At 50.8% G+C, this 11,196-nt stretch overlaps 5 protein-coding genes and 1 non-coding gene across 6 annotated transcripts; 1 reads left to right on the top strand and 5 right to left on the bottom strand.

Moving 5' to 3' along the window:
* Positions 1–1,511: 1,511 nt before the first annotated feature.
* On the bottom strand, positions 1,512–2,535 carry QC763_508034 (uncharacterized protein). The gene is made up of 2 exons (XM_062913392.1): positions 1,907–2,535; positions 1,512–1,846 (listed from the first exon to the last, which is right to left on the bottom strand). The coding sequence occupies exons 1-2, from the start codon at positions 2,487–2,489 to the stop codon at positions 1,737–1,739; spliced, it is 693 nt and encodes a 230-aa protein (XP_062764798.1). The 5' UTR covers positions 2,490–2,535; the 3' UTR covers positions 1,512–1,736.
* A 112-nt stretch (positions 2,536–2,647) lies between these two features.
* On the bottom strand, positions 2,648–2,759 carry QC763_0074840. The gene has a single exon. It is a non-coding gene; the product is annotated as a tRNA-Leu (tRNA).
* A 306-nt stretch (positions 2,760–3,065) lies between these two features.
* QC763_508032 (uncharacterized protein) lies at positions 3,066–4,099 on the bottom strand. Its single transcript, XM_062913391.1, has 4 exons — positions 3,947–4,099; positions 3,572–3,877; positions 3,464–3,520; positions 3,066–3,390 (listed from the first exon to the last, which is right to left on the bottom strand). Exons 1-4 carry the CDS (start codon positions 3,954–3,956, stop codon positions 3,293–3,295), a joined length of 471 nt encoding a protein of 156 aa, XP_062764797.1. The 5' UTR covers positions 3,957–4,099; the 3' UTR covers positions 3,066–3,292.
* A 392-nt stretch (positions 4,100–4,491) lies between these two features.
* QC763_508030 (uncharacterized protein) lies at positions 4,492–5,392 on the bottom strand. The gene is made up of 3 exons (XM_062913390.1): positions 5,183–5,392; positions 5,032–5,097; positions 4,492–4,904 (listed from the first exon to the last, which is right to left on the bottom strand). Exons 1-3 carry the CDS (start codon positions 5,183–5,185, stop codon positions 4,521–4,523), a joined length of 453 nt encoding a protein of 150 aa, XP_062764796.1. The 5' UTR covers positions 5,186–5,392; the 3' UTR covers positions 4,492–4,520.
* Positions 5,393–6,480: 1,088 nt separating this feature from the next.
* QC763_508020 (uncharacterized protein) lies at positions 6,481–7,974 on the bottom strand (the record flags this gene model as incomplete). Its single annotated transcript, XM_062913389.1, has 1 exon — positions 6,481–7,974. One exon carries the CDS (start codon positions 7,972–7,974, stop codon positions 6,481–6,483), a length of 1,494 nt encoding a protein of 497 aa, XP_062764795.1.
* A 1,181-nt stretch (positions 7,975–9,155) lies between these two features.
* Positions 9,156–11,078, top strand: QC763_508010 (uncharacterized protein). The gene is made up of 4 exons (XM_062913388.1): positions 9,156–9,729; positions 9,787–10,234; positions 10,296–10,391; positions 10,448–11,078. Exons 1-4 carry the CDS (start codon positions 9,468–9,470, stop codon positions 10,839–10,841), a joined length of 1,200 nt encoding a protein of 399 aa, XP_062764794.1. The 5' UTR covers positions 9,156–9,467; the 3' UTR covers positions 10,842–11,078.
* Positions 11,079–11,196: the final 118 nt, after the last annotated feature.

Here is an 11,196-nt window from a genome sequence, read left to right as displayed (position 1 = left end):
CAAATCAGAACACACACTGTGTTTGGCCATGTGGTCTGGCATTCACTCCGAGTGCCCCACTTACAATTCCAAAACATTGCGGGCTCAATTCCCGTGGTTGGCGGTACTCTGTAGTAATTGTCGATGCCCTGGTTGCTTGACTCGTATGTTTGCTCCCTCTATAGGCCGCGCTGGGGGATGGTGGGCCTGGGGATTAAGCTGGCACGTTTTTCCTTTTTTTGTGGCGTTTTTGACTTTTCCTTTCCGTCCATGTGAAGTGCAAATAAAAGAATAAAAGAAACAGCAAAAAGGTCGTGTCAGTAACGTTTTCAATTTTTTCAAAAGGCAGGGAAAGGCCTTTTGGAGTGTCTCCAGCCCCCCAAACTGTTCAGCTACCCCAAGTTTTGCCCACCCACTCACATAGTGACGATTGTTGTTTCTTCTCTGTTTCTGGAAGGCCTTGGGGACTTGAGTGCTCTTCTCTATCCTCAAAGTCTAGCTCATCGACCATGACTGCAAGTAGGTAGCCAATATATGTCAGTATGTCTCCTGTCGCAAACTGTAGGTACCTAAGGTGAGGTTGGCGTACGAAATGCAACTTACCTCTCGACATGAACTTCGGCCCTTGCTTCCTTCGCGTCCTGCATGATGTTAACCCACTCCTTGTCTTCATCCCTGTCCGCTAATAAAGCTGTCAATATCAAGACCCGTTTTGATATGTTGTCTGCGCTGTACACTTGCCTTTGATTATGCGCGTCATGACGGAGTAGAATGTATACTCCCCCAAAAGCTCAACATCTTCCTTTTCCCTCTCCGCCATTTCTCTGACGGTCAAACGCTTGTGTGAAAGTCACGATTTTTCTGGTTCTGGGGCAAACAGGTGAGCTCTCTTGATACTTTGATCGATCGTCGTGCGTATGGCGTTCTTAAGATCCACGATATCCTTGAGATCATTTTGACGGTGTACTCACTGTAGTTTTTTCGTAGGTGGCAGTACCTGTCGATTGCCACGTACTGGACTTCGTCCTTATCTAGCTTGCGGAGTTCTCCCTCGCTGTTCAAGAAGTACTTTCCCATCTGCGGCCATGGGAAAAAATCGGAGTCGTGGGGGTACATTACCCAGTCTTCTCTGCGGGATTGAAAGGATGCCATCGTGTACAAGCGCGTGTGGTGGACTGGTGGTTGGCTGGAGTCGAGCTTGAGGAGCAAATGTAATGTCAATCATTTTTGTTGAAGATCAAGGTTCTTTCCCAATGATCAAGTTCAATTCAGGTATGTAAAGTTTCAGCCTCAGTGGGAGCTTTGGCTTGGAGCGTTTTTCAGTTTGGTGGTGGAGAGCCATGGAAAGTGAGTATAACCGAAGCTTTGGGGCAATGGAGCACGTCACTCCCCGGTTTCATAGCGTCAAAAAGCTAAACAACAACTGAAGCATCATCCGAAATGACAAGAAGCAAAGCATCATATGGAAGGTACTTGCATGTCCTACAACTGGACTTGCCAGCTTTTGTCACAAAGAATAAGGCACTGGAAACTTCAGGAGGGAAAGAATCCTAAACCCCAGAGTTTTGACCAAGAGCGCCACGCAACCTGAACACGAAAGTTCACATCACAATGATCTGTTTGATGCTGCCCTAGCCGTGTATATCGCAGCATCGCCCACCTGATTTACGCTTAAAGTCGTGATAACCTGTCTTAGTACCCGGCCAAGGCCTGGTTCAGGCAATTAGATGATCATCGCCCTCCAATCCCCAGCACCCTCATTTCTTCCCCTTCCCAAAAACCCACTCGGAAACCTTGTTCAAAACACCCTTTCTCTTGACCCCCTCCCGCGCCATAACATCCCGGATCTCATCCAGGTCGATCTTGACTAAGTATGCCACCATCGTCAGTCTTTCCACTCCCCAATTTCAAACCACATCCCACGTACCAAAATTACCACTCTGCCCACTACAATCACTCAACCCACTATCCGTGCTCTCACACCCAGGGCTCTTGCTCCCCTTCATCTTCTCAGAAATGACCCCTCTTTCCTGCGCTCTAAACTGGACGGTCACCATACCAGTCAGGATGAAAAAGAAGGCAAACTGCAACTCAGCATCGTTACCACCTCCACCACTCTCCCTGAGCTTTCTGGCGTCTTTGAGAGCCCGCAAGGCGTCATCGAGCATTTCTTGGAGGGGGTTGCGTTTGGCGGCTTCGGTGAGGATGTCACAGGCGACGTCGGCGTAGATGCTGTCGTCGTAGATGAAACGACCCTCGGAGGTGAGGAGTTTCGGCTTGATGGAGGACCAGGGGAAGATTTTGCTGGTGGACATTGTGCCGGTGCCTGGTGAGTTGGTTTGTGATGGTATTGTTGTGAGGTTCTTTGAAACAGGGCGGGCTGTGTTGGTGTTTGAAAGTAAGAAGGTGGAAGTCCAAAATGGGGAACAGGTATTATTCACTTGAAGAGCAAGATCTTGCTCTCGTACACCATGGACATGGTGGCGCCACCTAGAGCAACTTGCATCCATGGCGGCGCCAAGATCCACACAGATGACTTCAAAGTGTTGTACTGCCTGACAACACAAGCGTGGCGCTTCCCCTTTGGTGTTGTCGTGATCAACCTTTGATGGCCTGGGAGGTCTGTGCTGTGATGTCTATTTCCGATGCAGCAAAACATGAATCACCAGGCAACTTGGCCGAGCGGTCTAAGGCGGTAGACTCAAGATCACATCTTCCACTCAGAAATGAATGGTATTCTACTCTCGAAAGAGGCGTGAGTTCGAATCTCACAGTTGTCAATTTACTTTTGCTATGTTTTTTCCCCCTCCGCCTAAAACAACAAGTAAGGTTGAAGACTCACTCAACCATTGAGGCTTTGTAAAAACAGGTTCATTGAGCTATTCAAGAAAAAAGAAGAGCCACATTCGCCGTACTATGCACTTTGTCAATCCATACTATGTGGGCCGCTTTTCCCCACAGATAACCCTAACCCTCCCATCTAAACTCCTATTCTAGGGATGCATCTATCAACAGGCCTCACGTTGAACCATCTTCAAACACATCGTGCAACGGCGAAAACAATTTAATTTTTCCCAAGAAATAGATTTTCATGGGAAATTTCATATAGGTATTTAATTTTTTAATAATTAAATATCATGGGTAGTATGGCTATAACGATAGTGGTTGTAGATGTATGTCTTCCTTGACATTTCAAGTAGCCCCACACTAGTGCGGATTGACAAAGTGCATAGTGCGGCGAGCCTATCTGAAAAAAGAAGCTTGACTAAACCGTTCTTCTGCGCACACATAATTCCACCCGATAACGAGAATGCTACAGTCTATGTTGAGCGCTGGCCAGACCGCTTGCACGGCTGCCTAAGGTAATCTGCACCCACTGGTCATCCGAGTCTCTATTTTCGTCAACCATCTCTGTAGACATCACTACAGTCAGCGAACCTCCTTCCGACTTGACAGCCCAAAAAGAAAAACACCAGATTCCTACCGTAATCATCCTCCCAACTCTCCTCATCAACCGGAGTCTTCAACTTCTTGATTTTTCCTATGCAAATCATTAGGAAACTTCCTCAGACGCAGAAAAGATTGACGTTACCCTCCAAAACCTCGATCAAAATCTCATAAAACCTGCACTTTTCCTCGTCCTCTTCCCTTTTCTTGGAGCTTGTCCTCTCAGAAGATTTTCTATCATTGGCATCGGTACTCTCGGACCAATCTTTTGCCGCAAACTCAGCAGCGCAACAATGGGCCTGTGCCTCGAGGAGCATCCCTTCAAGAAGATCCTTATTCCATCGGACCACGCTTGCGATATTGTTGGCTACATGGGCGTATTGCTCGTGAGGCGGGATTGTTGAGGGGAGTTTAGCGAGGCGGTCGATGATGGTAGGCCAGTGAAGTTTTGCTGTGATCATCAAAAAGAGGGGTGAGTACTAGTTGTCGGAAGATGTTTAGCAAGGTAATGTGTACTTACGCATGCTCATCTTGATGGAGGTAGTCAGTTCGAATCGAGATGGTGGTTTTGGTTGTGTTGGGTGACTGACTGGATGTCCAAAAAGATGTGTCAAAAAAATGGAAAAGGTTTGTGCGAAACATGAGAGACGGTTTGACGTGAAATGAGAGACTGTGGAAAAGCCTATGTCGAGGTGGAATGCGCTAGTGGACGGTGGGCGTTGAACTTAGATATGCTCAAGCCACTGCCCCCAGGTGGTGCCTAAGCGTAGCCTGTGGAGGTTATTCTCATGTTTTGGTTTGAGCCATAGAAATAACTCCCTTGGGCACCCCAGGAAGGACACGAACAGCTATCAGCACCACAACACATGCCGCACCTACACGCCCCGTCCCTTTGCAATTTGGTATTTGTCAAGACATAAATGAACTAGAGTTGATGTTGTGTAGAAGAACAAGGTCCAGGGGTTCAAACAAAGCCCCTCAAAATCTTGCACAGAACCATAGGAAGCAAAAATTTCAATCAATTCCCATCTAACAATACCAGGTATCCTATCTCCCACCCATCCCCCCCTTTCCTCCCTCCCATTTTAACCCCCCTATTTCATAATATGCGCAAACTCCTGATAATCAATATGCCCATCCCCATCCTTATCCGCCAGCTTGATCATCTCGTCCAGCTCCGCGTCCGTGAGGTTCTCGCCCAGGGACTTGAGCACATTCCTCAGCTCGTCGCTGCTGATGGTCCCGCTCCCGTCCTTGTCAAACACCTTGAAGGCGTTGACCAGCTCCTGCTCCGTATCCGTCTCCTTGACGCCCATTGACATGAGTGACAGGAACTCCTCAAACGAGATCACGCCGTCCTTGTTGAGGTCCGCCTCATTGACAATGTCTTGGAGCTCCTCCGGGGAGGGGTTGAGGCCGAGTTCACGCATGACGGCGCCCAGCTCGGCAGCGGTAATGTCGCCTGTGCCGTCTTTGTCCTGGGAAGAGTCAGGGAGAGGGTAAATGGTGGTTGGTTGAGAGGGATGGATGAGGGAGGCCCTCTTGGCGGGTGTGACTTGGTGATGCAGAAGAGGTGGGAGGTGCGAAAGTGAGGGAAAATCTTACAAAAATCTCAAACACCTCCTTGAACTGAGCAATCTCATCCTTGGAGAGGTTATTCCCGTGAGGTGCCTGTGCAAGTGGGCGGCGACATCGTCAGTCAGGTCTCTTTTTCATCAAGACAATGAGGCAGTTGCAAAGTGGGGTGAAGGCATACCATGACGACTGAGAAGGGTGTGCACTGAACGATCTGATAACAAACTAAACGCAGAAGATAGGTAGCGATAAGTAATAACAATAACAATCTGAATGAGGAAGGTCCAAGGTTCTAGGTAATAGAGAAAAAAGTCCCAACCTTTTGATCGGGTCCTGATGAGTTTGACGCGCGCAACTGGGTTGGGCTGGTCGCGACACAAGGTGGGCTGTTTGATGAGGGGGAGGGGTAAAACGGTCGATAAGGATCTGGCCCACGTCTTATCGCGAAACTCCATTGCATTTGCCCCTCTGTCACATCCTCCAGTGCAGCCAATCAGCTGCAAATGTGCCACGTTCCTGCTCATTTGATGTGATGCCCGAAGCAAAGCCGAGTTTTGGTTCTCAAGGTTCAGAAGCTTCATGAAGAAAACCCTAACCCTTCTTTTGTCACTGTAGCCCCCTTCGTTGCCCCTTTTTCTGTGTTGACAGGACCGTGCATTGCCATGGTGACGGCAGAGGGCATTCCAGACTGGCCTTTGATAAAGGCGACAGGCGGACAGAAGCGTATTTGTACCAGATAGTGGTTGCTTTGTTTGGCCTTGACTACTTCAAACTGCCTCGATGATGGCGACGAATGTGAGAGGCTCTCAGGTGACATGTTGAATGCCCGGCAGGCAAACTACTGCTTGGTTTCATAAAGTGCTACAGCCATCAAAGTCATTGGTGTCCCACTAACAACACCTCCTCCTCCTAGCGACCTCGGCTCAGATACCCATCTGTCTTGGACGCGCTAGATGCCTTCTCAAGCCTTGGTATCAAAGACCTTCAGGCGCACAGACCTGAGCCCTAGGTAGTGTGCAGATCACTAGATATGCATGTAAGACAATAGCGACTTTTAACATTATGCAGGATTCAAAATGTTGATCCTCATTCGGGGAAGTAGCCGGGTGGGGCCATAACAAGAGGTTTTGTCGTCGACAACCGAGCTTGAACCGCAGAGGAAGACATCATGTGATACGGAGGAATGCAAGTGACATTGGATAGATGTGAGGGGTATCAAGAACTCAGTGAGCCCGTCTCGATTTTACAATAGTAAAGGTAAACTAATGCTCAGAATGCAAACCAAAACAGCTATGACAAAGCAAATGCAAAGCAAACAAAACAAAAATACAACACGCTCCTGAAAGCCCCCATGCTAAGCCCCCTTCCCCCAATTATCATCACTATCCAGTCAATACCCGTATGCTCGTATATCCCAGCGACCATTCACCCATCGTCCATCAGTGTTGTCACGCTCTCCCACACAACGGTGACCATGTGTTAAAGGCTAGAAACCTTGAACCCACCAGGCACCAACTTCTGGAAAACACCCTGAGGATCATACTTGGCAGCAGTAGCCTTCAGCTTGCGGATGTTCTCAGGGCCGTAGCTCTTGAGAGGGTTCTGGCTCTTATCTGCATAGTTGAGATAGGTCCACTCCTGAAGACCGCCATCAATGGTAGCGGCAAACTTCTTGACCTCCTCAACCCACTTCTTGACAAGAGGGTAAGCCTTCTTCTCCTGCTCAGGGGTCTGGACCATGGCGGTAGCAAGAAACAGAACGCCGTTAGACTTTTGGCGCTCAACACCCATGATGTTGCCACCGGCAGCAACCGAGTTCTTGCCAAAGACAGTGGGGAGGGGCTGGAAGAGACACTGGGTGGTGAAGGTCTGCTCAGGGATAAAAGCCTTGAGGTCCTCAACAAGCTTGACGTGGAGCTCGGCAACCTTGTTGAGGATGCGAGCATCGTTCTTGAGGGAGAGGGTGAACCAGATGTCGTGGAGGTTGGCGGGGATGTTGTACTCGAATGCCATCTCAGCGATGGTGGTGTTCTTGACCGTGTTCATGATCTCGGGAAGAGCAAGCCACTCCTTGTAAGCAGCAGGCTTTTCGACACCGGCCATGTTGGCGTAGAGAGTAGCAACAACAATGTCCTTGAAGTCGGGCATGTGGGTGAACATGGCGACGAGGTTGCTATCGGGGTCATTGGCAACGTTGTTGGTGAAGGAAACAACGGCGTCAACGGCCTGGGGAGCAATGTCCTTGGGAAGGAAGGCCATGCCGCCCCACACCTTGTCGGATGGGATGGCGGTCATGGTGAACTTGGTGACGATGCCGAAGTTGTTGGAGCCGCCCTTGAGGGCAACAAAGAGGTCGGGGTAACTGGTCTTGCTGGCGGTGACAATGCGGCCGTCGGCAAGGACGACCTCATAGGCGACGACGTTATCGCAAGCGAAGCCACGGCGGGCAGTGAAGAAGGTGTTACCGCCGCCGAGCAAAAGACCGGCGACACCAACATTGCCCTCACGGCCACCGGCAACGGCACGCTTGTGCTTGATCAGCTCCGAGTAGACATCCCGCCAGCGGGAGCCAGGGCCGATATCGGCAGTCTCGGTAGCAGCATTGTAGGTGGTGGTGTTGAAGAAGCCGAGATCGATGGTGATGCCGCCGGCAATGTTGTTGGAGCCAGCCCAGTTGGTGTGACCACCGGAACGGACGGCAAATGGCTGTTTAGCGGCAGCAAGAGCCTTGACGGCAAGGGCCACCTCCTTGGTATTGCGAGGTCGGAGGATCGCAGCTGGACTCAGCCTTGCGCTGTTGGACCAATATGAAGCCTCGCGTTCAGCATATTGCGGATCTCCACGAACCAGAACTGCCTCGCCGAGTCCAGCGTCGAGGAGGCACTTGGCCTTGGAGGGGATCTGTCTTGGGGTGATGGCGGCCATGGTTGATGCTACGGAGCAGAATGAAAGTAGAAGGTGAGTGAAGTGCATCTTGAAGGAGTGTAATGGCCCACGGGACAATAAAAACGAGTGTGTTGGTAGTGCAGGATGCTCATCCCTCCCTCAACAGTGGGCCAAGTCATTTATGTAGGGGGTTTGTTTCGCTACCGGGTTTCGGTTCAAGCCCGAGGTTTGGCTATTGATGCAAGGTACGTCGACGGCAAAGCTCCCCGGAGACTGGGGACAGCAACAGAAAGCATATCTCCCAAGACCTGGGCGTGCTGGGCCATCCCAAACACGTCGTCCCATTCTTGCGGGTGGCCAAGCGAGAGCTGCAGGAAGAGTTGAAAGTGTCGACATCGTCCGGTGCCTGCAAGAACACGACGTGGTGATTGGAGAAAGAGGGCATTATTTGCGGGGGAAACGGAGAATATGCAACCCTCCACCGGTAATTGAAGGCGAGCAGGTTAATGATCGCCGTCTGTGGTTTCGTGTCGGCAGCTTTCTACCGACCTCGGTCTTGGACGTCGTGGCAGAAGGTGACAGCTTCCTGCAATGACACGCCTCCGTTCCATTGCGTCAAGTGGCGGTAAGCGGAAAAAGTTTGGTCGGCAACGTCCTTTTGGGCGGATGTCAAGAGAGACGGGAGACATCGCGTAGAAAGGAGGTGACAGCGTGTGGGGGTACGGGTGGCCGTTGATACAACGAAAGGGAAACGGACAGACACACAGACACGGGGCGGCGCGAGACGAAGGCAGTGGCTGGACCGTGTGGGGGAGCACGGAGGGGACACGGGGGGGCAATGAAGAAGCAAAGAAGCAAAGCATGAAGAACTTGTTGGTGATTTCCTGAGGAAATGCTGCAACAGGTTGCAGGGTGGGGGGGGAGCAGAGTGGATTCTGGCAGCCGTTATTGTGGATATTTCTGCCACGCTTAACTTGACTTGGCCTGACTAGCCTCATCTATAGATTCAGCACCTATCAACTTCCCTGACACATCCCATGCTCCTCCCCTTGGCTTTTGTTTCGACTCCTCTTAGTCTCAACGACCACCCTGGCGACGTTGTACTGACTGCTTCCCACTCTCCCGCCCCAGACCGAATGCTTTCCAAAATGCTGCGCTGATGAATGCCGGCACAAATTTTTGCCGTTTTTCTGGCCATCAAGGTCGGTGAGGGAGAAAGGAAGACGGGCAAAATTGGCTGTTTATGTGATGAAGCTGATCGGCAATGCCCGGTTCCCACGCAAACTGACACCCAAACGGCCACGCAGAAGAAGAAAAGGGTAGCAGACACAGTCATGCATAGATAGACACGGTAGGATTGACATGAGTGACATGCCAATGTTCTTTCACAGAGTCTCCTTCGCTTCACTCCTTTTTGTTTCTTTTGTTCTCGACACTTCCTGTTGCTCGACAGTTCAATCGGATAGATAAGCGCGCGGGCGTGAACAACAGACAAAACATCGAACTCAACCTGTCCCCTTCTTCAGCCTCGACGGCACACTTACGGATTCTCGACAGTCGACGGCGCCGAATACGACAAGATGGCTATGCAACTCCCGACTGTCAATGGCGTGCCGGTGATCATGCCCCCACCGGAGGGCTATGTGGTGGACTTTGAGAACCCAGCGCGCAACAGCGTGACAGAGGCCTACTGGCTCTTTGGAGTTGGTAACTTCTTGGCTCTGCTGTTCATGATGCAGCATCTCTACACTAAGGCATTCATCAGAAGGAGGTTTCAGATCGAAGATGCCTCTCTTATCATTGCCTGGGGATGCTCCATCGCGCTGCAGTCCATGATCGTTCGTATGTTGCCCAACACCCAGAAACTCATCTCCACACACACTAACACAAGCCATCAAGGGGACTTTATGAGAGGAATCATGGGAACACACTCGTGGGAAATGCCCGTTACCAAGTTCCTCCTGTTCCTCAGAGCGCTCTACCTCCTGCCGATTCTATACAACCCGGTTCAATGTGGCGCCAAGCTGGCACTTTTGCTGCTCTATCGAAGGCTAGCGCCACAATTGTGGTACCAGATTACCGTTTACGTCGTCATGTTCATCGTCGTCGGTTCATCGTTCGCCATCATGTTCGCCGCCATCTTCCCTTGCAACCCCGTCCAGTCAGCTTGGGACATCAGCATCCCCGGCGAGTGCATCAACCGGCCCGCTCTGTACCAGGCCACGGCTATCCTCGGTGCCATCACCGATCTGATGGTGCTGGCGGTGCCAATTCCCATCGTTGTCAAGCTTCATGTCCCTCTTAAGCACAAGATCGCTCTAATTGCTGCCTTTAGCGTCGGTGGAATGTAAGCCATCTTATTTGCCATTTTACTTCAGCTAAAAGAGCCATCCTAACCCATCATCCAGCACGTCTTTCACCTCCATCATGCGTCTCCACGCTTTGATCGTCTCCATGGGAGACATTGACCAATCCTGGGGCGGTGGCCCCGTTCTCCTCTGGATGTAAGCCTCCCCTCTTCCCCCCTATCCCCCTCCCCTAATTAACCCCCCTTTCCCAGTTTCGCCGAAGCCAACCTCTCCGTCATCTGCGGCACCCTCCCCACCATCAAGCCCTTCCTCAACCACTTCGTCCCCCGCCTCCTCGGCTCCTCCAACGCCCGCTCCGCCTACCCCGTCAACAGCGGCCTCTCCAAGTCCGGGGGCCCCCCCACCTTTGGCGGCGGCGGCGGTGGCAACCAGTCCCAATCTCAAAAGCGCGATAAGTACCAGCGCTTTGACGACGACATCATGTACCCCCTCGAGACCGTTGTCGCCATCGAGACGGGCGATGACTATGCTTCCTCGGAGCCGATCAGGAAGAGCGAGAGCGGGTCCGAGAAGGCGATTAACCCTGGTGGTATTGTGCAGACCAAGACTGCTACTATCACTTACCAGAATGCACATGCCAGGTAGAAGGGGTTGTGGGATGGGGAATAAAAGGGGGAGTTGGATGTTGGGATGAGGAAAATATGATACCACTAGGAGGGTTGTTGGTTTTCTGGCGAAAATCATGTTTACGTTCTTTTGTTTGAAGCGATTTCTTTTTGATTATTAGATTTTTTTTATTTTAAAAAATGGATGAAAATGGGGGTGGGAGGAAAACACGGAATTCCACTGGCACCACGATATTGTCTCATGCTGATGATGCTGATGATATTAGACTTTTCATGCTGCATGTATATAGCAGTCATCTTGAAGATGGAAATGCTAGCCATTGTATTACCCAACCACCCTGCCCACAAAGTAATTCACACAGCAAAAGTAAGTT

Source organism: Podospora pseudopauciseta (genome assembly GCF_035222475.1).
Source record: "Podospora pseudopauciseta strain CBS 411.78 chromosome 5 map unlocalized CBS411.78m_5, whole genome shotgun sequence".
Taxonomy (NCBI): Eukaryota; Fungi; Ascomycota; class Sordariomycetes; order Sordariales; family Podosporaceae; genus Podospora; species Podospora pseudopauciseta.
Note: the sequence above shows the minus strand (reverse complement) of the source record. Positions and strands in the feature narration are given on the sequence as shown.